At 41.8% G+C, this 28,000-nt stretch overlaps 1 protein-coding gene across 1 annotated transcript; it reads left to right on the top strand.

Moving 5' to 3' along the window:
- Nucleotides 1-7: 7 nt before the first annotated feature.
- Nucleotides 8-27,590, top strand: espnla (espin like a; the record flags this gene model as incomplete). Its single annotated transcript, XM_080506977.1, has 11 exons — nt 8-301; nt 6,549-6,739; nt 10,192-10,378; nt 10,461-10,643; nt 10,790-10,927; nt 21,017-21,184; nt 21,262-21,385; nt 21,499-21,671; nt 21,753-21,917; nt 23,717-24,675; nt 27,059-27,590. 11 exons carry the CDS (start codon nt 8-10, stop codon nt 27,588-27,590), a joined length of 3,114 nt encoding a protein of 1,037 aa, XP_080363103.1.
- Nucleotides 27,591-28,000: the final 410 nt, after the last annotated feature.

Raw genomic sequence — 28,000 nt, 5'->3', positions numbered from 1 at the left:
GCCAGGGATGGTGCTCCATCGGGCCATCCAGGCGGCGCGAGTGGGAGACGTCTCGGCGCTGAGGGAGCTGGCGTCCTCCGGGTGCCTCTCTGCGGCCATCAGTGATGCTCAAGGCGCCGGGCTGGTGCACCACGCGGCCAGGTGTGGACGCCTGGACTGCCTGAAGTTCCTGGTGTGGGAGCTGGGTCTGCCCCCCGATCCCAGGGCCTTGAACAACGCCACACCGGCGCACGACGCGGCAGCCACTGGGAACACCCGGGAGCTGCAGTGGCTGCTGGGTCAAGGTGGCTGCAACACTGAGGTGAGTTCCTGCACTGAGGAAAGAGACACACCTCCGTTTAGCGGGGCTTTCTCCTGGAAATCTGCTATTCTCTTAAACAAAGTTGAACTGTGAAATGGTGCCATTCAATAACCTTCATCAGTACGTTCAGTTCCGGTTCATCCATAATACGAACGAGTTCATGACCGTCGTTCAACAGACTTGTTGGATTGCTATCAGGGAAGATTGTCAACCATAAAATGACAAGTCCCACGAGAAGCTGGAGTCAAGACACTGGAGGAACATTGTTACTGTCCCATCTATTGAGCATGTGCAGGAGAACTGTTCACTATATCCGTAGTTCACAGTCGCAGTGTTTCTAAATGAGTGATTTCCACTGTTTACACAGAGACAAAGCATTTTGAAAACGTTCAACCTTGCGACCCGTTTTCAAAAAGTTGCACGAACACCGTCGTGTAAACAGACAGTGAAAGAAGTGGAGAGACGCCTTGGTCTCTTTATTCTGCTGTGTTTGTGTTGTTGCTGAGGTTTATTAGAACCAGGAACGACGTGTCTCATAAGAAGAAAACGCTCCTCTTTCCTGCCAATCATAGGTGAACTCGCCTCTTTGTCTAACCGTTGCCATGGTAACAATGTGACGAGCAGGCCTCTAGCCACTGATATTAACTGTTGTTCCTGATGCCTTCACTGCACCTTGGATACCTGCATGATTACAACTTGTATTACTTTCTGCTAAAGGGACTGATTTTGTTACTCCAGAAGCCTTTTTGGCTCAAACTTGTGGCATATGTGAGGTACTACATTTCTTCTCTGCTCCACCCGCTGTGAATCTCCCCTAATACTGAAAGTTCTCCACCTCCCACTTCCAACCCCCTCCTTGGTGTGTCTGGCCTGTTCCAGCTGTGGTTCCAGAGCGTCACACTGTTCCTGCCAGTCAGGCTCTTTCTGCATCCTTCTCAACTCCCACTCGGTGTCCGTCACCTTTTCAGTTAAGCTGCTTCCTCTTCCTCCTTTCTGCGGTCACTCAGCTTCCTCTGGTTCTCCTCCTTCAAAGCAGCCCTGGTCCTGGTTGCTGCAGCGCTCCTCCCTCACCGCCTGCTCTGTTCATCCCTCATGGAGGTTTTCAGGCTGTCCACTTCTGAAGGGAGCTGGTCAGCAGCTCCTGCTGGCTTTAGAGCAGAGCCTCCTGCCCTGCAGCCGTTTGCTGCTCTCTGCGCTCCAGTGGACGTTACTGTCCACCAGCATTTTGTCTCCCACTGCCTTCATTTGGTTGACTTTCTTCACTAACAGCAGCTCCTCTGGTCTGCAGCAGCTGTTTGAGGGTCTAGAGCTCCTTGTCCTTCTGCTGAAGCTTCAATTCAAGCTACTTCTCTCTGTCCTGGGAGCTGAGGAGGCGTCGGTTCAGCTCCATGATCTCCGTGCTGATTTGGCTGTAAAGTCTCACAACCTTCTCCCTTGGAAATCCTCTGCGTTCTCCTGCTGCATCTTCATCTTTGTTGGAATCTTCAACAAGATGCTGTCACTCCAAAGAGTGGCAGAAGTCTGGTGGCGATTACGAACTCAGTCCTGAAAGTCAAGACGATAACAAAATCAGCATCATGTCATTGCAACAATATTGCAAGAATTAACATAAGATAAACATGAACATGAATAATTGCTCACACCTTCTATTAAACAGTAGATAATGAATACTAATAGGTAAATAACATTACATCAATAAATACAAATAGAGTCCACTTTTTTACTACCGTTATCTTGTGCATATTAAATAAGTGGAAACTAAAAAAAAACAATATATTATTTATGGAGACGGGGTGGATTTAAACAGTTATACTTCTTCACACTCCTTTTCAGACTTGTAACCTGGCTAGATTGTTCTGTTGTACTTATTCACGATTTGCTTGGTGAAATATCACTGGTTGATTGGTGTGAATTATGGATTTTGAGCAAGTTTGTAGAAGAAAAAGAAAATATTTGAATTCAATTTCTACTCATTTATCCTTCTTTTCATCTCTACTTTTGTATTGTTTTAATGTGTTTCCTGTATGTATTTCCCTGTAAAGCAGGGTGAATTGCCGTGTGTCTGAATGGCGTTCTATAAATAGATCTGATGGCCTTACCTTGCCTTGCCTTCGCCGTGAACAGAACCGGAGGTGACTGACATCTTGTCGTGTTTTTGTGGATCAATGAGCGACGTTCTGGGAGCAGTTGTGGACTCTGACCTGAAATCCAACAACCACATTACAACAACGGCAAAATCAGCCGACGAACATCAGGAATTGTTGCAAGAATCAAAGGATTTGTGACGGAACAAGAGTCTGAGAAGCTTGTTGATGCATTCCAGTAGACTGGATTATTGTAACGCTGTGTTTTCATGTGATAAGATGCTCATTCATCGTCACCAACACAAGGAGGTTCAGCACTTTACCCCTGAGCTTCAGTCTCTGCGCCGGCTGGAGGAATAGGAAACATCCAGAACTCTCTATGTTTAAGAGTAAACAATGAAGCATTTAACAAACAGGCAATTCTATGAAGTAAATTTACACAAATTTATTGATGCATGATGAAAAACAAAAATCGTAAAATCTTTCTCCTTTAACGGTGTTTAGGACCTCTTTAAAAAAACATTTTCCTTTTTTCAGATAAACTGCTCGGTACAACCTTTAGCACTTTGCCTCCACGGCATAGAAATATCTAATTACAATCGGCTCCAATCAAACCAGTTAAAATCATAAAATGTGAGTTTGTTAGTGCCAGAAGAACAAGTCTCCACCTCCTATACCCACGTCAGTATTATCGTAATACACCGTCGTCCACAGTCTTCACCTTATTGTTATTTACCACTTCATTACATAATAAGCTGTAAACCTCCACGTTGTCCATTCCTATGATGTTACAACAGATTGTTTAGCGAAGCTCCTCCTGAGTTGCCCGAGTTTCATGTTTCTTCAAACTATGAGAGGTGACATTTGTTTGTCCTCAAATCTTTTCAAAATGTGATAGAGCAAATTAATTTTTATTGCTTTAATTGGGGCCTTCAAACTTAGAGCTGCTGGCAGCACTTAAAGTATTTGTGTGGGTTTCATGTTTTCTAGTTTCTTTTTTCTGCAGCTCTGAATTTAGTTTACAAATATTAAACTCTCACCAGACTGCAGTGGAATAAATTGATGAATGAATTCAAACCGAGATATTCCCTGCATTGAGTTCAGTTACACCATAAAAATCACATCCATTTCTATACATTTTAATTAGTTCTTATTTGTATTAACAATAGCCGCAGGCAGAAAACACAATACGGGGGGCAAATGACCATAGGAGTCTAAAAACCCACTCAAAACTGAGTTATCAGAGTTCAACTACATAGAAACTAAAAAAAACTAAGCTTATGAAGTTTCCATATACTGTAAATATTTAAATATTTTTAGGACAAACATTTTCCATAATCCAGCACAGAAGAAAAGTTCAATACACTGAACTTCCTTGGATTTCACAAGAAATAAAAGAAAAAATACATAATATTGAGAGTTCAGAAAAAAATACAAAATATAGAAATAATTTAACATTGTCTAGAAAATGAGGATTATTGTATCATAACAGAAATAATTGAATATGAGAATATACCTAACATCTGAAGCAGTAAGTTACCCAATTTACTTTATAGATAAAGAAATTCAATTTCTTTCATGAATGTGGTCCAAAAACACAATAGTGTATAGTAATCTCAATAGTGATGGAAGACCTTCGATATAAAACATTTGTATTGTTGGGAATCCAAGTTCAGTGTTTCTCACAGCTGTAAATGAGAAGGAAATTATTCATATTGTTAAGAAATGTAAAAATAAAATGTCACCTGATAATGTGGGCATCACGAGAACATTAGTGAGAAGGGTTAGTAGGCAAATCTCAAAACCGTTCTCATCACCTGCAGTTGATCATTTCAAAGCAGCAGATTTTCCCACTGAAACAAACTGCAGACCTGCGTCCTCACTGTCACGAACACATTAATGGACACACTCAGCAAACCTGCAGACAATCAATATGGTTTCAAAGCAAATAGATTGTAGAAATTGGAGGAATTGTGAACTCTGTTTAATAAAAGGTTTGCTGGTGGTGTATTGGGCTTATGCTTAAAAAGCATTTGACACTATTAATCACCATCTTAGCTCATAAATTAGTGTTAAAGCACAGTTTGGAAACTTCAACTCATATTTAAGCATTACTTGTGGTGTTCCTCAGGGATCAGTGTTGAGACCAAAAACCTTTATTCTTAATGGTACATGTAACGTTTCTGATGTTTTTAATGTTTTCTTTTCTTTGTGTTTCGACAAGGTCGACAACACTGCATTTTAGTTACAATAGATCTACAACACCTGTACAATGCAAACAATTAATAAAACATCTTAACATATTAAAGGACCCATATTTGTCTATATTTCATGTTTCAGTCCCTCCTCTGCTCATGTGGGAGAATAATCTGGGTGATCCAGTAGAAACACTCAAAATGTGTGAAATTCTAGTTATTTCTTGGACTGAGCTGACGTCACCTCATGATGGTGGTTCTCAGCTCCTCCACCTCCTCCACCCTCACGGAGACTGCAGCCCAGCCCACAGCCGCCTCCTCCACCCCCTGGGTGACGTAGCCAGCAGCTCAGCTGGTAGTTGTAGTAATGTACTGACACATCTCGGCCCTCCTTAGTCTTTATTGTGGGAATAGCAGCAGGTTTCAAGAGGAGCTTCTGAGGAAGTCCAGTTTCAAAGTACCGTAGTTCTGGAAGCTTCTTTGGTGAAGAGTCGCTCACAAACGGTGGACAAAAAGTGGACATGAAGGTGAAAACAGTTCTGGACACAACAGAAACAGCAGTTCAAGGTGAAGCAGCAGAGACTGAGAGCACAGAGAAGAGGCTCCTTGGCACATTGGTGGGCGTGTCTTGTTTTGGTTTCTCCGCATGTCAATCTTCCTGGAGGCGGGGCTTCTCCAGCTCTGTGACGTCAGCAAGGTGGTGCTGCGTCATCAAATAGAATCAAGGTGTTGAGCTCCCCCACCAGGTAGAACAGAGAAAGTTCACTGTGAACTCAAGCTGGAGGGAATCAATGAAAAAAAAACCTTTAGGGATGTTTATGAACCCCAAATAGCACTTATATGATGTTTAAAGCACAGAAAAGTCCATTTAGTATAATATGGGACCTTTAAGTAAAATAAAACAATTTCTTTGCACTTGTGTTAGAATATCTAAAGACTGCCGAGGTCTGGGTTAGTTATATAACTTATTGCAGTAACCCTTCAACAGAAGAGAGCAGTAGATCTGAGAGGAATATTCTGTAATTGTAACTTTAATATTCACATGACATGTCATTTCTTTCTTCTTCTCTTCTTCCTCTTCTTCTTTCCACTCTGGTCCGGTGGCCTTGCAACAAATCAATGATCGATCAAATAAATTCCACAACACAAGCAGTTAGTCGGAGCCTTACTTTGGCACCATGAAGCACTCACATTCATCTCTTCGTCGCCACCGACAAAACACCAAAAACTCAATTAAAGGAAGAAAAAAAAGAAACTTGTTCTTGATTATTAGTCTGATTCACACAAAACAAGCTAATATGGATGACCGCCACGATCAAAAGTTGTCATAACAACAAACAAAAACACAGAATTAGTTCAATGTAAACATCCGTCCTGTATGAGTGGCAAAACAAAGGCCTGCACATCTTGGCAGCTGCTCTTGCTGTCAACACAGGAGTTGTTTGAGGGGTTTGTATTGGTCCACACATGGTGGGAGCATGATTAGGTGAGCTTGGGTTACACTGCTTTATTTGTTTCTGCAGCTCAGTTGGATGTACAGCACAGAACAACGTGGACTGAGTGTCAGCAGTGCTAAAGGATAGAAGACGACAGTTTGCTTCAAATGTGAGATAAATGCAATGAGACAAATAATAATCGAGCAAATAGTCAATAAAAGAATTTAAAGGTGAAAATGTTTTGAACCAGGTAAAGTTTAATGTAAAGTTGTACTATGGGATGAGAGTAACACAACAGAAAGAAACAATATAAATGATAATGAACGAACAATGCAGATGTTTTTAGAGATGAATTAGTTGTTACTTCTCACATAATTCACCAAAGTCCCTGTTGTCCTGCAGTTTGCAGTTGCATTATTTTAAAATAAACTCAAGGTTGAAACAGAGGGCTTGATACCCACTGGAGGGGGTGTCCAGTGTCCTGGCCGGAAGCTTCCAGAGAGAAAACAGTGAACGTTTGGAATGATTGCAGGACAGAGATGCTGCCGGAGCCACTGCCCTCCACCTGGCGGCTCGGTTTGGTCGTGTGGAGGTCATCAGCTGGCTGCTGGCTGCTGGAGGGGCGGCCGGCCTGGAGACCCGCTGTGGAGCCGTGCCGGCTCACTACGCTGCAGCCAACGGGGGCCTGGCCTGCTTGAAGCTGCTGGTTCAGGGAGCCCCGGGGTGAGTTCACCTGTCACCTTCACATAGATTCTATTCCCCAACCATCTGTTGCAGTGCAACGACATTCCTAACAAGAATCACCTGCTCAATAGAGGATCAGTTCCAAAAGCTTTTTTTAATTTTTTCCTTTTTTTATGCTGCAGTCATCAGCTTGGACTCATTCTTAAATCCCATACACCTGTTGTTTACTTTATGTCTTGTTTCTGAGAAGTAGACCATGGAAGATGTGACTAATTCAACCTTTAAGCATCAATTTAGCCTCCAGTTTCTCCTCAATATGGCTCTCAATACTTTTTTTTGGTTCTTCAAGACTAGACAGGCTGGAGGAAGTTAGTTACTGTCCTGACTTCAGCAGACAGACCTGCAGCATTACACACACATTGATTTTGTACTGATTTTATTGCGTTAAATTTTCCATTACATACTGCACCGCCCTTCTAATATAGAATCTTTCCAAACTGAACGTGTGTTAGTCGGTTACAATCCATAGAAACACGAGCAAAGTGAAAGAGTAGCCCCATTCCTAAACCTGAGACTGTGGCGCTTGATTGGAAGCAGATAAAGAGATGCGGTGCGTCCGATTTCATTTCCTCATTACAGGAGAGTATGACTGTAATTTGTGAAATGTGCGTAGGGCTCGGACCATCGCATGTGACCATCAGTAACCGGAGAATAAAGCCTCGGAGGACCCTGTCACTCCAGCAGCAGCATGCTCAGCGACGTAAAAGCAATTCTTTAAATGGAGACAGAGATCCTTGGACTCTAAGGTCCTTAACATGAACTGTATACATGAATAAAGGAAATATCCTGTTTTTCTTATCCTCATGTTACAGAGTGTATTTAGTGTATCTGTCACTTCACATGTAATATATGGTCAAAGAGTGAGATAAACACAACCTTTCATATCTTGTCTTTTTTTCGTTTTTGAATCCCCAAAAGTAATCCTGACTCATGAATTAAATTTCGCAATGTCAAATTGATGAAGCTTCTCTCTCCAGTTTATTTAGATTAGAATGACTCTTCTAGCCAACACGTGCAAGGCAAAAGGCACGGACACAGTTAAATTACAAGATACATTAACTGTATTTATGTCAGATCTAAATTTAAAAAAAAACTAATTAAATTTCATAGATAAAACAGAATATTTTGAAAATTGGTGGGTAGTTATTTAATGTTAATATAACTCTTGATAAAGTGTATGGCTATAATTGACCTCCATGTGAACACATTTTACATTTAGATTTAGAAAACAAAGATAAAAGAATAAATAGATCAACATGTACAGCACCATCCCATCGTGCAACAACAACAACAAAACCTCTTCTCTGCATTAGTTTGAATTATTTCCTGTTTCAATACCATTACTGTGATACAAAGACTTTGTGTGGTGATCTATGATGTCAGGACTTTAATGTGACTGCACTTCAAGCAAGACGAGTTGACTTCATGAATTGAACCTAAATCAATGAAAATCTCTACAGACATACATTTTCTAAAAGCACCAGCAATGTACATCTGAAGAAAAAAAAAATTATTTTTAAAATCATAGAATTTTGACATTTCTAATTTCTAGTTTCTAAGATGCTGTTAGTTTGTGGTAAACCAGAAAACAAACTTTATGAAAGACCTCAAATGATTTGCATGTATTAAGATGTAGTATAATTCTGGGCTGTTTGTTTCACATATTAAAAACATTTAATTGTGTCAAACAGCCTTTGAAAACATTATTCAACCAATGGGAACAGTAAGAACATAGTAACATGTGCAAGTTTGATATTTTGTGGCGGCACTTTTTTCGCAGGTCTTGATCCTTTTAAAAACACGCCAGCACTTTGTGTAAAATATGAGCTGATTTTTTTATTTTGATGACAGTGCCTCTCCGTCAGTAACCTGACTGGGTAGAGAGGAAGATTTCATAATCTGAAATGATTTGAGTAAAATATTGGATGTATGGAGGGATTTCATCAAAAGATTTATACAGTGAGGAGGAGAAATCTCTGTGGAGGGCAAAACACCAAAAGTCCACACTGGGTGTTGTTGGTCTTCAGGCCCTCCAGCAGTCATGACACCCAACTAGATAACACTACATGGTCTCTTCTAGAACTCATCCAACTGTGAACTCAGTCCTCAACACATTCCTCAAACGCAGGTTCAAGCTCTATTATGCAAAAAAAAAAAGGAAGCCATTATTGAAGAAGATCCAGAAACTGAGATGTCTCATTTTGGCCAAAGCTTATTTAAAATGGTCCGAGGCAAAATAGAAAACTGCTCTGTGGTCAGATTAATCAACAATTCAAATTATTTTTGGAAACCTTGGAGACCAAACGTCCTTCAAATTAAAGGGGACGGCTCCGCTTCTTTTAAGAAGTTTCTCTCATGGTATGAGGTTACATTAGTGCCTATGGACTTAAAACAGCTACACATCTGGAAAGTATGCACTAATACTGAGAAATAATTAAACATATTGAGAATGTAGAGTAACTTCTGTTCTGGTCCATGCACCATCTCTTTCGGGGAAGACCTTCAAATTTCACTAAAACAAAATCAAACTGCACTGCAACAACAGGAATTCTGGATGGAATTCACTGATATCGTGTTTTTCTCACTGCTTGACATTCCTTCCAAATCTACAGCGACGTGGCTGTTCCACCAACTTTATCAGATGTGATGCTGATGCCAAAATAATATGAACTCATATTTTCTATTTTTATTTCTGATATATTGTTTATGTTCTTTATAAATAATGTGTGGCTTTTCTTTTTTTTGGGGGGGGGGGGGGTTGTTGTTGTTCCCACATGTCTGAAATAAATATTCAATCAAATACAAGCTTAGATTAGATTAGATTGTACTTTATTTGTCCCACAGTGGCAGAATTGATATTGATGCTGCAGCAGCCATATAAAAGGAGCAAAATATACAATACAAGTAAAAAAAAAACACTATTCTAAGAGAGGCAGAATATACAGTGTACTAACAGAAGCTAAATATTCTATATACTAGATAGCTTAGGAAGCAAAATATACAATATACCTTAACTGAAAGTATAAACACTCTGCTATGAACATATTAACAATATACAACACAAATGTGTTACTGCAGTAACTATGGAGGTATATGATGAATACTGCACATAATATCAGTGTAAAAAGTTACTGTGGGGAGACAGAAGGTGACAACAACACAAACAGATCTATCAGATTTGTGTTTTGATCTTCTACACATTTTCCACACTGAGGTTGTGTTTTCTCCTGCTGAGATGTAACGTGTATCAGATTAGATATCTGTTCATCCGGGAGGCGTCTACTATTATACACCACTTCAAACTAATAAATAACTAAGAAAACAAAAGCTGGAGCATCGGGCCTGAGGTTTCGACATGTTGTCAGTACTTTATTAGTCACGTCCATGTTAACCTCCTGTGCCCTTGCTGCTGATGTGCTGCTGGACCACAGCTGTGTGAACCACCAGACAGTGACGGGCGCCACGCCGCTGTACCTGGCCTGCCAGGAGGGGCACCTCCTGGCCGCAGAGTACCTGGTGAAGGACTGCGGGGCCGACGTCCATCTGAGGGCCATTGACGGCATGACCTGCCTGCACGCAGCTGCTCACATGGGCCAGCAGGCCGTGGTGCAGTGGCTGGTCAGTCTAGAAACACAAACTCAGTCGTGTTCACCATGAGGCCCTGCCGGCGGAGTTCTTTGATTCCTCCTTCTCTGAACAGGTGACCTGCACCGATGTGGACGTGTCCTGCCAGGACAGAGACGGCGCCACGGCCCTGCACTTTGCCGCCAGCAGGGGGCACTATTGCATCTTGAAGAGCCTGCTTCACATGGGTTCAAAGGTCATCAAGGACTACTGGGGAGGGACACCACTTCATGATGCTGCAGAGAACGGAGAGCTGGAGGTTGTGTTCACTTCTCTCCGTCTTGGTTCATTCTTTCTCATGTTGTGTACATCTAATTAAGTTGGCTTGAATTTAGTTGGAAACAAATCAATGTACATGACTTGTTGATCACTGACAGTCTTGTGTTGTCCTGCTTGACCTGTCAGTGCTGTCAACTCCTGCTGGCCCACCAGGCCAATCCCTCAGAGCAGGACATGGACGGGCTGACAGCAGCAGACCTGGCAGAGTACGGCGGACACCCTGAGTGTGCCAGGTTCCTCCAGGTCATGGAGAAAAACCAAAATGTAAGACTCGCTCCCTCACCCACAGTAGAACTTGCTTCGCGTGTTTCCCCTGCTTGGCGTCCTTTTCCTCGTGTCATTGCCCAGCTGTTGGACTTGGCACGCAAATCAAAGCCCTGAACAGTAGAGGAGGGTGGAGAGAGAGGGTGGAGCGCGGTCAACAGCAAACATCTGGAACATCTTGAAACCTCCGCTGATTCCTTTTCTTAATTTCTTACATGAATTTGATGGCGGTCAGGCCTGTCGTCCCCCCGAGCTGCTCTCTCCTTCTTCCACTCATCCAGCGCTCTCACATGAAGAGGCCTTAAGAGAGCGGAGGCCTCAGTCTTTTGTGCTTAATAAGCATTACGGGCAGTGGTGGCGTGAGATTCTCTTGTTCTCTCACTGTGCCTCAGAGGGCTCTCGGAGATTAGCTCTTTTGTTTTGTGTGGAAAGCATGGCACTCCTTAATGTGACTGATGAATATTTTATTGCTAACACCTTGTTTGTGCCGGTGCTTGAGTCAGCGGTCCGAGTCAGTTTTCATCTGACGGCCTGCATCACAACTTCACATTTGATTTGTTTGGCCTTGAAACATACAACAACATAACATACCCTTGTTAATGCTACATATATTATTTACAGTGATAAGACTGATCCAAATATTTTCCAACTGTTATGAGATTAAACCAGCCGGAGCAGCTCTATCTAGACAGTAACATGATTTTCAGCAGGAGTATAAATCAGCAGGTAGGCAATACAACAAAACACAACAACAACAAAGAACAAAGAACAAAAACAAAAAACAAAAAAAGATTTTGATAATTGAAAGAACAATAGCAGAAAACAAGAAAAATCAGCAGCAAATCTCATCGATGAGGAGTGGAAGTGTGTGTGTGTGTGTGTGTGTGTGTGTGTGTGTGTGTGTGTGTGTGTGTGTGTGTGTGTGTGTGTGTGTGTGTGTGTGTGTGTGTGTGTGTGTGTGTGTGTGTGTGTGTATTTTGAAAAAAGTGCTCACCCGAATTGCATGAAAGATTCAGGGATGGTTTGTCATCATCCAAGGACCAACTGATTAGATTGTGGGACGTTAAAGGTTAACCCTTTCTGAATTAATCCCAGAAAACTGTGTAAAAATCTCCCATGAAAAGCAGATGAGAGGCACCTCAAAGGAGATCAGCCTTTGCTGCCATGGGGACGCTCTCTGTTTAGTGTTTCACACTGGTGATGCTACCTGACATGCCGAGTTCATGCTAGGGTTGCTAGCTCAGTTCCACAAACAAATGTGGCGTTGGCGAAGCTCTGCACGAGTGTCTGTTCTTGTTATTGTTGTTTTAGTAAATTATGTCAAACCAAAGTAATATGCATTTGGAATTTAAATCTGAAAGGATGGATGTTCATTTTTAATGCATTGTAACTCTTTTGGACATTAACCAACATTTTGAATAAAGTAATTTCTTTCTTAAAATCCTGCAAGATGTTCATCGTACAAACTATTGGCAGATTGCTTCAGAAGTTTGAAAATATTTAAAAATCCTGCTTCAATATTGTCAGTATATTCAGTATCTTGCATTGACAGTTCAAAACAGTAATGAATGTTTTCATGAAGCCTATGAAATGTGAAATGGACAGATAGTGAGATCGTGGTCTTGACATGGCGTGACCTCCACAGTAATCGGGTGTCGATGGACGGCGGTGGATTGTGACACTGAAATCTTAGCTGGCGGAGTTGATCTCCAGTAGGAAACAGAGAATTGGGTTAACTGAGCAAGTGTTTGGGGACGACTCTCTCAACACACTTGTTGGACCTTAAAGCCTCCCAGCTAGCGTGTAGTGTGGTTTTTTTAACCCTTCACACTTCACTCGGCGGCGATACTGCCGACGACACAGGCGATGTACACAGAGTAACCAAAGCTGTCGAGGCTCAAAGGAGCCATGAATAAGTCAGCAGAGAAGAGCCACGCTCGTACATGAAGAGGAGGATGATGGGGAAGCGGTGGGGCGTGGCTGCCTAACTCCCCTCCTTCAGAAATAATCCTCCCCGCCAACAATGGGGAGCTAATTAGCACGGCGGGGCGGCAGTGGCGTCGGACTGCGGCGGCGGCGTCCGCCGGCTGAGGGCCTATCAGTTACCCCTCTCCAGCGGCTCAGGTGGAGGGCCCGGGGGCTGAGCCCGTTACGGGATCCCATAAGCTTAAGTTTCAGAGTTTTCGCCACTCTGATGCCTGGAACTGGCAACCCTATCCCTCCGTGGACCCGGAGAGCAGGATGTCAGCGGCTTCAAACACACATTTGATTGTATGCGTCATGTTTTCTTTGTCCTTCTTCCAGGGGTCTGGAGTTGCAGTGATTGTCACCCCAGCATACGGTGTAACGTCGGTAGCTCAGAGCGCAGCGTCTCACGTTTCTTGGCAGTATATAAGTTGGATACATCAACCAAGGTTGTCCGATAGAGAACCCGACATAACAAGCTAGCTGAGTGAGATCCACATATTGTCAGGAGTGCGGGCAGCGTGGTGACGTGACTTGTGATCCGCCCAGGAACCTTAATCACATTTCTGCTGGTGTTTCATGTTTGCGAAGGCAGATCACCGGTTTCATCTCTTCTAAAGTGTCAGTCGGATAATGTCATTTCCGAGCGGCGGCCTGAAAGGATTGTGAGGTCAGTGGATGGGCGAGCGCAGCCTCAGCCCCCGGCTCGGGTTTGGATGTGCTCATAACCAGGTCATACCCTCGTTTCTCAGGAACAGCTGCATTCAAATAAACAGTGCGTGGTGTGAGGTTTAACACACACACACACACACACACACACACACACACACACACACACACACACACACACACACACACACACACACACACACACCAATCATGCCACAGATACTGTTGTTTGAGTGGGAAAGTATTTTTAGAACACTGAAAGCGCGCTGGCGTTTCCATTCATCACTGTGATTTTTCTGGACACAATATTTGTTTTTTTTTTGGAGGATTTAAAAAAAAATATTTGCTTCAGAGAAAAATTAGTTTGTCTTTGAGTGAGTCTAATCAATGGATTGTTAGAAAATATGACTTTCATGTAACATGACTAAAATAATTGTTTTTACAACAAATGGTGAGATATTTCACCGCATTCTGAAATCTTTATGAAATACACCGTGACACACTTTTAACAAGCTCTGAAATCAGACTGGGTTCGATCATGATTTCTGTACAGTACAAAATAGAGCCACGTTTCATAATTAAAAGTCACCATCAGTTAATGTATGTATGTATGTATTTACAAAGCAGATCACAAATATAGTTTTATAATGTGAACAGTTCGTCACAAAATTAGCTGAAAAGTAAAAGAGAGGTCTCATTTTCTCAGGTGTCACATTCAAACTGAAGCCAGACTGACCATTTGATTACACCAGTAACTTAACGAATAGTCTTTTTTTAATATGTGGCAGATGGATGGAGTTTTAGCATTTTGAAACATTTTATTGTCCTGAGGTGTTTCAATCTTTCATCTTTTAGGTGCCAAGTGGCTGAAATTGTTGTAATTGTTTATAACAAGGTAATATTCTATAGTTTTCATTGATTCAAACCAATTACTGTAACAAAGATTAGGATTACTGTGAAGGGAACCGGAGGAAATAAACAAAATGTGATGGGATAGGTAGTGTACATAGAAGCAGCTGCGGTTCAGTGGGTAGACCAGGAAGTTGTCTTCCAATTGCAAAGTTGTGAGTTTGAATACCCTGTCAATAATTCAAAGTGTCATTGAGCAACACACCAAACGCTAGATTTGTCCTGGCGGAGGTGGCCAACATGGCCGCTGTGAGCGTGAGCCAAGGTGACTTGTGAGTGTAAAGTGCTGTGAGACTGCTGAAGGTGTGAAAAACACGAAACGCAGGTGACCTCTATTTATATTTATTCTTAAGTGTGTGAAACCAAGTCAATGAGATATCTATCTTTCTCTCACAGTTTTTGTGGAAAAAGCTTTTCTTTATTTCTCAGAAATAACAAATGTTACACAGTTGAAATCTGATCGCTCTCATATGAGCGTCACGAAAACCAAAACTGTCTAATGCAATAATAACGATTCCAATGCGTCATTTTGATTGACTTCCTCGTCTGCTGCAGTTGAAGATTGACAGTGTTTTGTTGCTTCCATATTCCATCTTGGTGCCTCCAGAAATAGGATGAGAGAATGTGCTCTTTAACAAAGGTCATTGAACTCATTTCTACAGAAATGAACACAAACTAGCAACAAAGAGCATGAAATCTACTGCTCAGTGAAAACAACACTGAGAAACTGCCTGCCTGTGTGTTTATTAGTCTCATTTACTGAGTCGTGAAGAGGAAGGTTTCAGAATCCTGATGGAAGCCAACACGCAGTCCAGAAAGCCACAACAATCCCTCCTGGCCTCCTCCATATTCTGCCGTTCCATTGTATTATTTCACTTCTTTGGAGGATTGTGGATGATATCGCATGAAACTGATAAAATACTAAAACAAAAGAATGATCTCGTTGGTGAGAAAGTGAACCATACGACTGGATCACTTGGGATCGGTTGCCATCCCAGTGCCCAGGCTTAGTGTGCAGTCATGCAAGGAGAAGCTGAGGGGAAATTCCCTGTTCGGAGGCAGCCACACATAAATCTGAAGATAAATGACAAACAACATCGTCGTCACCCGCTTCAACCAACACTTTGATGGAGTCGTGGCTTTAATGTTTCTACTGACATCTAATCTTTCTTTCTATTTCATGTAGATTTCTTCTCAGAGAGTTGGACATGTCAGTTCAAAATGATCCATGAATGCATCCATTTTTGTTTATTGAGTTGATTATATCAACTTTTGTTGCGAACAAGACCCAACAAAGAGATGCATTTTTAAAGGCTATAACACACAATACAAATCCTTCCTGGTGCAAATGTCTTTATCAGCCAAACAGTTTAAGAAGTTTTATAAAACACATCGTTTACAAAAGATGGTCATTGCTGCATTAATTAAGCAAATGTAACAATAGCAGAAGTTCTGACTTGGTCTGTCACAGTCCTTTGTTTGAGGTTGTTCAGCGGTGGAAGTCGTCGGTTTAGCTCACAGTATCACGTTGTGTTTCCATTGTCACGTTTTACCTCCCGTCACTTTGGATAGATCAGATGATCGGCTCAGAAAAAAGAACTTTACCAGATGATTGAGCTCCTCTATTCATACGTCCCAGGTGGAAAAACAAAATCATGTGAGCGCGCGTGGATAAAATGTCTGCGTCCCAGCTGCTTTGACGAGTCTGCGGCTGACCCCTCCCTCCGTGCGACGCCACGGCCATTGGTGCGTCTGTGCATTAATGACATTGCCCGCCACCCTATCCCGTCCCTTAATTATTAACGGCATTCTCCGATCAGAGCTTATTGTTTATTGCCTGGCGGCCCTCGAGCCATTAGGCGAGAGACGCTGGTGATGGTGTCAAACAAGTGGTCGGCGATCTGGAGCTAGCGTCACTCGTCCCCCAGCGCGGCCAGGGAGCGGGGCGCCACCGGGGGGTCAGGGACGACGGCGCCGTCAAGGTTAGAGAGTCGTTAAGACTGAACTGTTGATCTGATTCCACTCCTTCTCACTGCTCTACTGCCACATTGGACTGAGCCATGTAGGGGGCTGGACGCGCTGAGGAATTCTTTTTGTCAAATGAAAGGAAAGTTTTGTGTGAACTACTCTAGAGGCCAGAGTTGGCAGATGTTTTGGCAGCGTTTTAGCTACGCTCTGACCAGCTATGGCCTCTTACGGTTAGCTATGACTAATACTCCAAGTTCATGACCTGACTTTAATTTGGATTGATGATTTTCTTCTTTTTTTTTTCTTAATTTGTTGCCATGTTTTCATTTTTTTATTTCTTTTTAATCTGGAAGCAGTTGCAGTACTTCACTAGTATGTAAACTACGCTATGAAATGATAACAGTAAAAGACTTTGAAAGTCATCTTTTATTTTATTTTTTTTATTCATTCATTTCAGTTATGTGACATTCAAACAATTTTTACAATCACAGACATAACTATATAACTAACTATAACTATATACATAACTATATACAGTACATATACACACACAAAAATATACATGCCATTTGCTAATAATAAATAATTAACTTATAGCTTATGAAAATATATTTATACAAAATATATAGTTCTATATTTAAATATACATACACATACACATATACACACACCTCATATATCAGATTATCATGCCTGAAATTATTATCAGTTAAGATTTTGCATTTTAATAATAATAAAATAAAATCTTAATAATATATATATGAATAACCTCAATTTGCAGATTTAAGAGTTTAGAGTTTCTTTTGGTGAAACTGACAATAATGTCACTCTGGGAAATTAATGGATTATGAAATCATGTTTAACAATAATCAGGGGGAAAAAAGTCATCAACATGAGTTTTTAAGGTCAGTGTGTCCACAATATACCTCATTTACTGTAAAACTAAAACTCTGATCCAGTAAACTGAGAATCTTCAATACATGTTTAACGTACTAACATGAATTCAAATGTCCAATTCACCAGCAATTAATTATATATAGAATACCAGAACATAACATTTAAATGAAACATTAGTGCAAACATCAAGATGTAAAAAGAATGTAATCGCACTGAACAGAGAGTAAAGTACCGGTAGATAGTATAAAACTTCAAATTAATTCTAAAATTTTTAAACTCGACATGTTTCTGCAAAAATGTGGAGATGGTAGTTAGATATTGTGTAGAACTTGATTCAGTTACTTCCAAAATGACAGTAGAATGACTTTAACCAATGTACTGCTGGTTTTACGTCGATAACATAGAGAATGTACATTATTTAGCTGTGATTATAAAAACTGATAACAATAAAGGACGTACAATATCATAAAGTTATGTATGTTATTACTTTGAAAATGAAAAGCCCTTCTCAGAAACTAAAACAAATTGTTTGAACATAAACAAATCTATACTTATTAGAAGGTCTAGGACCCATGTGTTCTACTTTTCTCGATATTTTGAATAGTTTCACAGCCCCCCATAAATTACATGGATTTTTTCCTTATTTTCACAGTGCTGGCAAACACTGGTATTTATGTATTTGGGGGGGAAATGCTGTAAATATAGGCAAACTATTGTCAGTTATTAGCCTCCCAAGTATTTACCACCATGGAGGAAACATTAGAGTGTTACCGTGTTGGTGAACATGTATTTACACTCCAGTCTTCTGTGTATAGCGTCCGCCCTCTGTATACATTCCAAGTTGCAATTTATCACCGCAGACATGAATATTTCATGTGGGAGCAGGTTGTTTTAATGATTGATTCCAGATCACGGAATTATAAGACATGTTCCTTAAATACACAGGCTGGTCTGAAATACTTCAACTCTCCGACGGCTCGGCCCTCGGGGAACACAGATTACAGGAACAACTGCCTGTTGGACCACTGCAGCATGGAGAAGCTGCTTTCTTCACTCTGGACTCCTCAGCAACTGTTATCGGGATCTTTGAGAGACAGAGAGAACTGGAGACCCTCACAGAGAGAGAGAGAGAGAGAGAGAGAGAGAGAGAGAGAGAGAGAGAGAGAGAGAGAGAGAGAGAGAGGGAGAGACAACAAATACAGAGACAGAGACCAAGAAGGAGAGACAAAAGAGGGTCACTTGCACCAAAAAAGACAGAGAGAAGCGGAAAGATGAGAGTGACAGAGAGAAAGAGAGAGAGTAAGAAAGAGAGAGAGAGAAAGACGTACATTCTGTATATTAGGCACAGGGAGGGAGGGAGGCAGACAAAATAAAGACATACAGACATGGAGACAATGAGCAGAGACGCACCGACACGGTCTGACACAAAGAAAGACATAGACAAGAAAAGACAACGAAACAGAGAGAGAGACAGAGAGAGAGACATAGAGAGAGACAGAGAGAGAGACATAGAGAGAGACAGACAGAGAGACGGCTGGAGACAGAGAGAGGAGTGGAACCAGGCAAACAAACAGGCTATCTGTATCTGTATTGTGATGAAAACCAAATGCTCTCTGGCCATAGCCTCTAATTAAACACACACACACACACACGCACACACACACACACACACACACACACACACACACACACACACACACACACACACACACACACACACACAGGGTTGGCCTTTGCTTTCAGGACATTGAATGAGATTACGAGAAGGGTCACATAGGAACCCCCCCTCCACCACACACACACACACACACACACACACACACACACACACACACACACACACACACACACACACACACACACACACACACACACACACACACACACACACACACACACACACACACACACACCTTTTCCCAGCTCGCTTCTTATTGTTTATCTATTTATGGATTGCACAACTTCTGGGAAGTGGGCTCCTCCACCGAACTCGTGTCACAGCATATTTCAGTGCTGCTCCAACATCAAAGTGCCGCGTGAGAGGAAATGGCACGGACCACCTCGTGGACATAAAGCACAACAGCATGCGGCAACGTATTAGGCCCACCTTTGATGTTTTGGTTACTAATAATGTCCTTGGAGAAGTGAATTTGATATGCATTCTGTATGGAGCGCATTAGGACAATGCAGGTTCATTAAAGGGAGCCTAAATGCTTCCATACATCCTACAACCTCCCTGGAGCAGTGTGAAATTCTGCCACTTATTATCCAAGTGTGCTGCGCCTGTTTGCGCCTTTTGTCTTTCATAGTGCATATCCTTAGGCTTTCAAATGTTTTGATCTGCTCACTTCATTCTGGGGTTTGTTTTTTTGGTCCTAATTAAACTTGTAACAGCTCAGTATTATTTTTGTTAGCCTTTTAAAAACAATAGCTTTTTGTCTCCTGACAATCATCACTTAATAAACTCTCATATGCCCAGAAACGGCTTGTCCTATATATATATAAAACAACGTGCTATGCTCTAAACAGGTTTCAGAGATTATAGACCCACTTTATCTACATCACATTGATAAAGAATGTAGGGCATTAATAGTCCTCATTTAACTCACATGAACTTTCAGAGGAAATGAGGAAACCTGTTCACATTTATATTGATCTACAAAAGCTTTCTCAACTAAATCATATTCATATTTTTCAAATATTGCACCTTTGACAACTAAAGGAGAGTACAGGTTGTGTTTTATGTCTCACTTGTTCAAAATTGTACTTTTCTGATACATTGGCTCCTGCAGGCTTCCAACAAGAAAACTAAATAACGCTTGATCAAGAGTAACTAAAGGTATGAATAAACAGAACATCAAAGATCAATAAAACAATTGTATTCAATCTTTAATTCTTACCAAACATAGTGTACAAAGCTACAAACCATTTGTTTAGTTTGATATTGTACTTTTGTACATATTCTGTCTGTATTGTCGTAACATATGTATTGCACGCACACAGTGTGAATGAATCACATTTTTGGCGTCAAAAAAGGGGATTAATCTGGACTTGTTGTGTATCTGAACACATTTATAATGTCGCAGTGTTGGGTGTTGTAATGAACTATAAAGTGTGAAATCATTGGGTTCAGGTTGCATTTCAATAAGGGATTAAAGGATATAATCTCAGTTTTCAATCAGCTGTCAAGCTCGCCTTAGCTCACCATGTATTTTTAACTGCTTCAGGCGCTGCAGCGGTAAAAGCTATTGGCCTTACGTTAAATTATGAGCACTTTATGCAAAAGGAACAACATAAATGCAAAATCCTCAATAATGATGCAGAAGGCCACACGACTAATTCAGCATTTAATTTAATAAGCCTGAGAATAGCCTGGGTATTAATGCTGCAGAGATCCTGGACGTCAGCCGATCGAAGGACAAAACAATGCTGATAAAAATACAAAACGACAACGACACCACTACTACACTGAAGTTAAGATACAAATACAAGAGCTATAATGCAAATACAAAATATACTGCATACATACAAATTACACACTAAAACTAACTGATACAAAAGATCAAGATACAACATAATATAACACAGATACAACCCACCACCTGTTCAGGCCCTGGAGCCTCAATCATTGTGTGATTGATCCTGAAGAGCATCACTTGTAACCTCGGAATATATTTGCAGGCATCCGGTGCAGAAAAGCCCATCGAGGTCATCGGTCCCACCCAGGAGGAGGTGAGGGGGAGCCTGGCTGTGCTGCTGCAGCCCAGTAAAGAGGACGACTATTACCAAGGCCTGAGTGACACATGTGTGCCGAGTCAGGCCGCCAACACTAACATGGATAGCTTAAAGGTAAACGTCAATTCAAATATGCCCCCCGTTACTTTTCACATTTGACTTGAAGCAATGCAACACTGTTCCCCCGTTAGCAGCCGGAGAGTGAGGAGCACCCACAGGCTCGATACCCGCCACTTCCTCCTGGTTCAGCTGGCCCTGCTCAGCCCGACAGGGCCGCCGTCCACAAAATAGAGCAGGTGCAAGTGGCGACATCAGGTGAGAGACACATTTCTGATCTGCTCACAAAGCAAGCAGCAATGAAAGCTTCACTTGTTTTGTTGGTCACAATAAATCAGTGTTTTAATTGAATGTTGTTGCTTTTGTTGCAGTGATTAAAGGTTTCAGTCAACCCAAAGCAGCTGGGACTAAGATAACGGCCCCGGGTGAAAACGCCACGTTGCCTAATGGAAACCTCATGCCTGAGAAAAAACTTCTGGGGGACATGAAGTCCATCACATCTCTGAAACAGTCGGGACTCTCGGGAGTCTTCACCGGGCAGCCAGTAAGAAGGATAACCTCTGACACCTCTTGCCTCACTGATGTTCGGTTCCTGTCTTTCGTTAAATGTTACTGCTGCCTGCAGAGTAAGATGGTGGTCCTGCCCACTGAGGAGGCCAACCTGTCAGACATCGATTATCTGGTGCCCACCCATGACGAGAGAGGCCGCCCCATCGCCGAGTGGAAGAGGCAGGTCATGGTGAGGCAGCTGCAGGCCAGGCTCCTGGACGAGGAGGATCAGAGGAGGAAGGTAATGTAAATAAATCAGAGAGAACACCCAACCCCAATGACTGGAGCGCTGTTTGGAGGATTCTGAGATAATTGGGACAAGAAGAAAAAAATACATCTTCATCAGCTTCTAACCTGTTAATGTCTCAAACACTTAAAAATGTCACTAGTATTTATTAGTATAAAAGAGCTTATTCTTATTCATTTCTGTTGAAATGTATGTTAAAAGTTCTTTTTCAGTTTCATATATGTGGGTTAATGTTTTATTCCCAGCTTAGGAATCACTTTATTAAAGTAGAACATCCACCGTTCATGCTGAAAGGCGAGTTGCTTTACGAGCTTTAGTAAAAAAATAGAGAAGCATTGCAGAATGTCCAGGTAGGAGTCCTCTCAAAGCATCCATCTATGTCGACTGGACTTGGTCACATGTCTTGAAATAGACACATGACAACTTGATTCAATTTGCTTGAAGAAGTTCTGGAGACTTAGTGTATTTTTCAGTGCGAGCTGCACCAGACGAGACCTTTGGCTGCTGCTGCAGATCAAAACTCATTTGTCCAGAGAATATTTCTTCTTGTCTTCCACGACAATTAAACACTGAGAGCAAAACCATTTTCTCCTTACTTATTATGAAGCAATGAGAAAAGAATGAACTCACTCATTGAGGAACAAGTTATAGGTCTTTTGCAAATTTACAAGCTTTCATATATATTGGGAAGTTTTGTTTAGTTTGTGTTGCTGAGACACAAACTATGCAGATTTCCATGCATACCCCCAAAACAGGGGTTCTCAACGTTTTATTAGCTGAGGGCCAATTTATGAACAAAACATTGGACTGAAAGCTGCTGACGAAAAAAGAAAAGACAAAAACTGACCAAAAAGAAAATCCCATTTGTAATCATTTTAATGACCAGATTGCATTTATAGGATTTACATTTATTGGTTTGCATTCAGTAATGTGCAATAAATACATTTTAATTCATAAATGAGGCTAAACCTGGCAAAACTTGAGAAACATTGTAATTCCCACAAAATCCAAAATGTTTTTTTTTTGCCCTCTACAGTGCAATTCGGGCTCTAACAGTCCTGTGTGCAGTCCATTTCAGAATATATATAAAAAATGACTGAGAACAGTCCGTCAGTCTCAGGGCCTGTCCACACGGGAACGCCGTTTCATGTAAACACACCGAGTATCTGATGCAGCGTTTTAGGAAACAGTTGATGTTTCAATTTAAAATAAAATATTTTCCTCAGCCTTTCAGATGTTTTATGCCCTAAAACATCTCAGGGAAATTTTGCCAAGCTTTCCTATAGGATTACCTCTAAGCAAGCCTGTACAAAAATATACTAAAGACCCTTCAAATCAGCCGAGTCTAGATTGTAGAAAGGATCTTATGATTTCTGTCAGGTGAGTTTCAAACTCATTTATATTAGAGATTGAAAATAACAGTGAAAGTTTTGGCAGTCCACACCGTTTATCACTTTTTCTGCCTACTTTACCCACAAAACAGTTTTTCAGCTTAACCTGAACCATCATGAGAAAAACACAACTTGTGGTCTGAGTGTGTAACACTGTTCTAAATCTGCATTACTGAGCACTTGGCACGACAGTCACCGTTTATTTCTAATTGCTTATAACAAATCATCGAATACATAACACGCTGCAAGTCAGGCCATCGTTTTGAGGTTTGGATGAGCTCGACCCTGCACTTTTCTTTCTCTTTTTCTTACATGCGACCACCAGTAACAGTGTGAAAAAGTCCTCCAGAGTGTTCATCTATCTGCTGTTGGTTCTATTTTTTTCCTCTTTTTTTTAAACAGGAAAATGGGAACCGATATGCCAAAGTCAGCTGGAGGTACTCCCAAGCCCACAATGCCATCCTCGGGCCCTCCGGTGAGCTGCTGGCTGAGGATGACCTCATCTATCTGGAGCAACAGATTGCCAGCGTCTCCATGCAGAGGAACTGTGAAAGCTACGAGCTGGAGCTGGCTCGCCTGGCCGACGAGCTCAGGCACATCCTGCCGGCCCCCATCGTCAACATCACGGTCAACACGCAGTTCCGGAACTTCCCCAGCCAGGTGCCGTTACCCGTGTGGTGCGGCCGGATCTCGGGCATCGTGAAGAGCATGTCTCTGCTGCTGAGCAACCTGACGGACCAGCCCTACTGTAAAATGCCCAACACTGACCTGATCACTGTGTTTTCCCAAACCCCAGAGAGACAGACCTCCACCCGGGGGCGCAGGGAGAGGATAGAAGATGAAATCCAGCAGTTTGGAGTGTCAGTGAGGACTCTGAAGTCAAATTTTGAGACGCAGAACTCGTCTTTGTCGGACGAGCCAGAGGAGGCCGTGGTGTTGAGTTCTCCAGCGCAGCCTGAGGATGCTGAGTCACAGGAACCACCCAGAGCTCTGGATGCAGCCCCAGAAACTGATCGGAACAGTGACTCCGGCATTGATTATGATGAAAACGTTGCAGATGTCCTGGAGACCACCAGCCTCAGAAAAGAGCGTATCGTAGTCCTGTTCTTAGGCCACTGGAAGAAGTCGGCCTACACCGTGACGCTGAAGAGCAGAGACGCCGCGGAGAGGAAGATGAGCGTGGCCAACCCGGGCCTGGGCCACAGATCTGAGTCCGAGCGTCAGGGCGGCATCAAGACCGCCCAGTCAAAGATGATGAACAGTTCCCTGGGACATTTCTTCAAGCAGAGGAGCGCTGTCAACAAGATGCTGGGGAACTGGAGGAGCATGATCTCCAGTGTTCCCTCCAGACAGATACACAGGTGGGTTTGGGTGCTTTTTTCTGAGGCTTTGCAACAGAATCCAACAAATATGGAGTCAAGCTCCTCTGCAGTGCTCAAGTTGTCAGTGTTAAATGACAAAGGCTCACCAAATATAACCAAGATACCCAAATGACAAAAATGGATGTTGTATACCAGTATATACTGAACAAGCCTCGTGCTCTCAACCACTTCTTCCTTGCAATTGAAAATCAAAAAACATTCTCAGAATGTTTGTGATAAGATGTTAAAAGCAGGACATTGGAAAGGAAGAAGTGTAAAGCCGCTTTATTACTGAACAGAACTGGGCCGCTCCTTCACTCTCCTCCACACAGACACACACACAGTCTCTGCACGCTCACTTGACCCGCCCCCTTCTCCACTCTCAGCCAATCACAGGCCAACTTGCTCTAACGGTGCGTTCAGGTGACAAAAGAATCAACAACCATCATCACTAAACCTTATTATTGCATCAAAAACACAACTGCAGACATGTTTACACAATTTTTGCAATTTTCCTCAGTAAAAAGATATATTGGCAGGAAGCCCCGCCCCTTTTTCAGTTAATCAATGAATGAAAGACAGGGGGCAATTAAAATGTTGCATAGGGCCGGCAGTGCTGATAAATAAATAGATAAATAGTTCAACAACAGACTACAACTACATCTCTGGGTAAATAAATAGCAGTAATAGTAAAATTGTGATAACAAAAGCGTGAGTCAGACATAAATAGAACAGAGAAGGAAGGTCAAAGGTTAAATATGTATCAGCGGGAGGCCAGGCAGTCATCAGCTCAGAGTTTTTGGAAAAACTGCTTGTCATTTTTATGTTGAGATGGTGGGGGAGTTGTCGGCAGCTGCTGAAAGTACCTAAAAACATAACTTGTCAACTGACTGAGTTATTTTTAAAAACAAGTAATCTGTAAAGTAGTTGGTACTGTGGCAACAGCAGATGTAAAGGCCCGCTCCTTCAGCGCCTGCTCTATGTGCTGCCGACGTTTCTGGCCAAAGCCTCCATGTGAGCATCAGTGACTGAGGGGAGCTGCTCAGGAAAAAGAAAACAGTCAAACTGAAATGACTAATTTGGCTCTGCTTTCTGCTCGGTGTCACACAGTGTTCCTGGAGAGGTCATGTCAGCTGTTTGCTGGGTGATTAAAAGAACATTGTGTAAGATTTCATTTACAGGTTTGGATGGTGACTGTGAATCACTGTCCTCTGAACAGTTTTATCTCATTGTTTATTATGCCTCTGTAACACGGCTTGGCGTCTAGCGCTTCTTCTCTGGTTGGATAGAAGACACTCTGGCTCTCGGCAGCCTCATGTGGTACAAAAAGCAAGTTACATGACAGGATTGCTGGTTCGCTTGTCATTTCAACGAGACGTAACAGCAGATTAAGGGAAAAAACAGTCCGATCAACATCTCACACTGCTGGAGGCTGATGAGTTGATAAAGTTGAAATTTTTTTTGGTGTGTTTTGGTATTTTTCTCAGGTTCTGTTGAACTTCTTGGGTCAATTTTGAAAACCCTGCACACATATATATTAACTGCTGAATCATGAGACCTCCACTATCATATTTTTTGATATACAGTGGATTAAATTGATTACTGCAATGATAAATTATAGACCATAAAAGAAGTTACTCCAAGGGAAATAAGGTTATCTATAGGTGAAAGGATATTTTTGAGCTACAATATGATTCAAAAAGCTCATCATTTAGCCAGTAAAACTTTTTAATAGTTTTGCATATGTTGGTTGGGATTAAATGAAACAACATTAAAATAATGCAAAATAATATATATATGAGGGTTTGGTCGAAAGAAAAATATGTCTGTTGAAAGTGTTGATTTCGGAAAATGTACTACATTAACATTATGTGTGTGAATATACATTACATTTTGCTTTTTCTGCCTCATGTCTAGCTTCAAAACACTGGAGCTATTTTTAAATCTGCCTGAAACACTTTTATAAAAGTTGGCTGAGAGAGAAAGTTTCAAAACCTTTGACAACAACTCTATTATTTATGGCATATTAAGTTGTTAGTATAACACGAACACACTCACATCCGAGCCGATGTGCTGAAATGATGATTATCGTTGTTTTCTTAGCTTCAATTGCGATCTTGCTGACATTTGGCAACGAACTAGCACTTAAGGTCGATGTGTTTTGTTTTGCAGGTTGTTGATGTTTGACATTTTGTCTTGACGGTGGCATTGACAGAAAACTTCATTGACAACACACTAGTGTTAGTTTCACATAAACACACAAGCGTTTGAAAGCTAACAGGACCATCTTGAAGCTTTAAACAAAAGGTCCTGTCAGTGTGTGTTGTGTCCAGCAGTGGGCTCTTCACAGTCAAACTGTGTCAATGTGTGTTTTCACCCTCAGGCTCCACAGACAGAAGGCCCTCTACTCTCCAGAGCACTTCCTGCCTCGTTTGCACGGCGTGCCCGTAGAGTACGACAACCTGACCCTGGACCTCTTCATGCTGGGCTACTTTCACATCTTGGAGCTGGAGCTGCCGGTGGACGAGCGCAAGATGAGGCACCTGCTGTGTTTCGAGGTGTTTGACCACGTGGGGAGCTTCCCCTGGGAGATGGTCAGGGACTTTCACAAGGCCGTCATACAGGACATTGAGGCTGGGAACCGCGAGTGGAAGGATGGCTTTGAGGACATTAAGATCAAGTTCTTCGGCAACACCCCGAGTCATTCGGACTGCACTGTAGAAGTGGTGAAACACATCCTTCCCGAGGTCAGACAGGTCCCCAAAGTCATAGTGCAGACCCCCACGCCCGACGAAGGCGTGCTGTACCACGGAACCGACATCAGCAGTTTCAGCAACGAAGAGATTTGTAAATACATCGACCGCAGTTTTGCTTTTTGGAAAGAGAAAGAGGCTGAGATTTTTGATTTTGAATAGTTTGTGAGGTTTGTTTGCCTTCTAATCAGACAACATGAGGGCTGGGCCTCAAATCTGAACTTTCAAAATCGTAAATTTGGCAGATTGTTTGTAAAGTTCACTCATTTAATCTGACTTTGCCTTATTTGAATGTTTGTTGGGTATTTTTGTTTGTTGGTTTTTTTATTCTACTTTATTGTGTCCTCAAACTGAATTTCAATCAGTTCCAAACTTTGAATTTGTATTTAAAAAAAAAAAAAGACAGAAAAAACATTTTGGAATATGTTTACAGCAATAGAATATTGATTGTGTTCAAACTCAAATTGGCAAATCAAACCACCTCTTATGAATCCTGCCCAGCCTTTTGACAAAACAGAGTGTTTTTGAAGTGTTTTTCCCCGGGGTTTGTATTTTCTGTTGAGAAGAATCTA

This window comes from Blennius ocellaris (assembly GCF_963422515.1).
Source record: "Blennius ocellaris genome assembly, chromosome: 12".
Lineage (NCBI taxonomy): Eukaryota > Metazoa > Chordata > Actinopteri > Blenniiformes > Blenniidae > Blennius > Blennius ocellaris.
The sequence above is the reverse complement of the archived record's forward strand: the minus strand, read 5'-3'. Positions and strand labels throughout refer to the sequence as shown.